The sequence below is a fragment of the Chinchilla lanigera genome, unplaced genomic scaffold (genome assembly GCF_000276665.1).
Source record: "Chinchilla lanigera isolate Chin_1 unplaced genomic scaffold, ChiLan1.0 scaffold00094, whole genome shotgun sequence".
Classification (NCBI taxonomy): domain Eukaryota; kingdom Metazoa; phylum Chordata; class Mammalia; order Rodentia; family Chinchillidae; genus Chinchilla; species Chinchilla lanigera.
The window spans coordinates 4,398,416-4,400,873 of NW_004955495.1; the positions used below are offsets into that span (position 1 = coordinate 4,398,416).

At 58.5% G+C, this 2,458-nt stretch overlaps 1 protein-coding gene across 1 annotated transcript in view; it reads left to right on the top strand.

The window, feature by feature from the left end:
- Window positions 1–1,015, top strand: part of Sema6b (sema domain, transmembrane domain (TM), and cytoplasmic domain, (semaphorin) 6B) — a gene marked incomplete in the record, with an annotated part of 12,284 nt that extends 11,269 nt beyond the window's left edge. Inside the window, 1 exon segment of the mRNA XM_013505185.1 lies at window positions 1–1,015. Within this exon segment, the coding sequence (XP_013360639.1) occupies window positions 1–93 (93 nt within the window).
- Between the last annotated feature and the right edge of the window lie 1,443 nt (window positions 1,016–2,458).

Sequence of the window (2,458 nt, forward strand, 5' to 3'; positions counted from 1 at the left end):
CGGCACCGCGCGCGCCACGCCCGCCCCGGCTCGGACTCGGCCCACCTCCTCCCCTATGGGGCGGGGGACAGGACTGCGCCCCCGGTGCCCTAAGCCGGGGCCCCCCCAATGCCTTGGCAGTGCCAGCCACGGGAACCAGGAGCAGGAGACGGCGCCAGGATGCCAGGCCCCGGCCGGCTCCGCTGGGTGCTCAAGCCCCCCACCCCGGCCTTCCGGGGACCCTCCTCGGCCACACGGAAGCACAAGAGCGCGCACTCCCTGCCGCGGCAGGCAGCTGGGGTGCAGGACTCTGAGACCACCGGGTTGGGTGGGCGGCCGGAGGGATCTGCTGTGAATTTGAGATTGACCTTCTGCGTAGACATTTTTGGTTTCTTTTGCAGTTTTTCTAAGGAATTGCACAACTCCCTTTTTGGGGTGGCGGCCGGAGGGGGTGGCTCTGGCCTTGGATGGGGAGTAGGGGGCGCAGCTGCAGACCCAAGTCCCTCTACCTCCTCCGAAAGGTCCCTCCCCCGGCCGGGCCCCTGGTGTGTGTGGGTGTGTGCGCGTGTGCATGCCGTGTTCGTGTGCAAGGGCCGGGGAGGGAGGCACGTGTGTGTGCGCAGGGCCACCCGTGCTGTGCGTGTGTCTTAAGAGTGAGTGTGGGGACCCCAGCGGCCCCGGGTCGGCTGAGCCAACGCCGGGGCTTCCGAGGTGCCGGCCGGGAGTTTGGGCCCCGCTTCTGCGAAGGGAGCAGGGTTGGCCGGGTCCAGGCGAGGAGACGCGAGAGCCTGTCCACGGGTCACATCGGCAACAGCTCCTAAAGGGCTTGGGGGTCTGGGGGCGGTGGAGACAGGCAGGGCCCCCTGTAAATACGGCCCCAGGGTGGTCAGAGAGTCCCATGCCACCCGACCCCTTGTGACCTCCCCCGACCTCCAGCTGACTGTGCATGCCACGTAGCCGGCTGAGTCTCGGACCCTCTGGAGTTCACCTCCCCCGGCCCCTCCCCATCAATAAAACTCTGTTTACAACCACCGGCCCCCACGGCTCTGGGCCTGCTCTGTCCTGGGGGTGGCCAGGTACAGTCGAGGGCAGCTTCAAGGTCCCTGGCAGTGGCAGGATACGTAACAGAAATCTGAGGTGCTGGGCTGAGCGCCGTGAGGGTCCCCACCCAGAGGCTTGGGAGGCGGAGGCAAGAGGGTTATAAATTCGAGGCCAGCCTGGGCAATTTAGCAGTAGCACGGTTGAAAATGCAATTAAAAAGATTGGGGATGTAACTCAGTGGTGAGCACTTGCTAGCATGTGTGAGGCCCTGGGTTCCATCCTCTCCACTGCAAAAGAAGAACTGTACTTGGCGGAGGCGTGTGGGAGGGTAGTTAAGGAGGCCTTCTGTGAGGAGGGGTCCTGTGAGCCCAGAGGGGCTGGCGGAGGAGCAGGAGGGGATCTATGGACAGTTATTCTTTATTCTGAGATAAGATCTCACGAAGTTATTCAGTTACTCAGCCTAATAAAGTGGTGATCCTCCTGCCTCAGCCTCCCAGGATCCTGAGCTGACTGTTGGGTGTCACAAGGACAAAATCACTGAATAGCATTAAGCATATTCACTTGGTTGTGCAACCATCACCAGTCTCCATCTCCAGAACACTCTCACCTGCCTAAGTGACAGCCTGACAGCCGCTCAACACAACCACCCCCACTTACAGGTTTTAAGTGGGGCAGGACGCCACAGGGATGGAGGAGCATCCCTGTTAGCTCTGGGAGGCTGAGACAGGAGGATTCTGGGAGGCCGAGACAGGAGGATTACAAATTGAAGCCCAGACTGAGCAAATTAGTGATTTTGCAAGACCCTGTTTCAAAATAAAAATTCTTGAGGGTGTAGCTCAGTGTGAAGGCCCTGGGTTCCCCAGTAACACACACACAGAGGGAGAGGACAGATACAGAATCCACGAATGCCTCAGCAGCTGCCCTGGAACCCATCCTGTGTGCTTGTTGGGTTTGTTCCTGCTTGCAGCTCTGTGGCTTCCCCTCTGCTGTGCACCCGCTGTCTCTGGTTGTGTCTAGGTATTTTTGCCTGTGTCTGTGTCATTGCTGTGTGTGTACATGTGTGCACTTATCTACCTGCCTTCCCCTATCTGCCCTGCTACTGGCAGCAGGAGTATTTGCCCTGAGCCTGGGTTGTTCCCTTTAGAGCCCTTACTCCTCTCAAACTTGAATATCGACAAACTGCTTCAGAGATTGGGCCAGAAGGAGGGGTCATGGCCAAGCATGACAGAAATCCTGGGTGTAAACTGGGCATGGTGGTGCAAACCTGTAGTCCAGCACTCAAGGGGCCAAGGCAGGAGGATTTCCGTGAGTTCAAGGTAAGCCTGAACTAATAGCAAGACGCTGGCTCAAAAACCCAAAATCAATCAATCAATCAATCAACCCTGGGTATAGGTAGTAAAACACACCATACTTGAATATTTAGAACTCAGCGAGGATC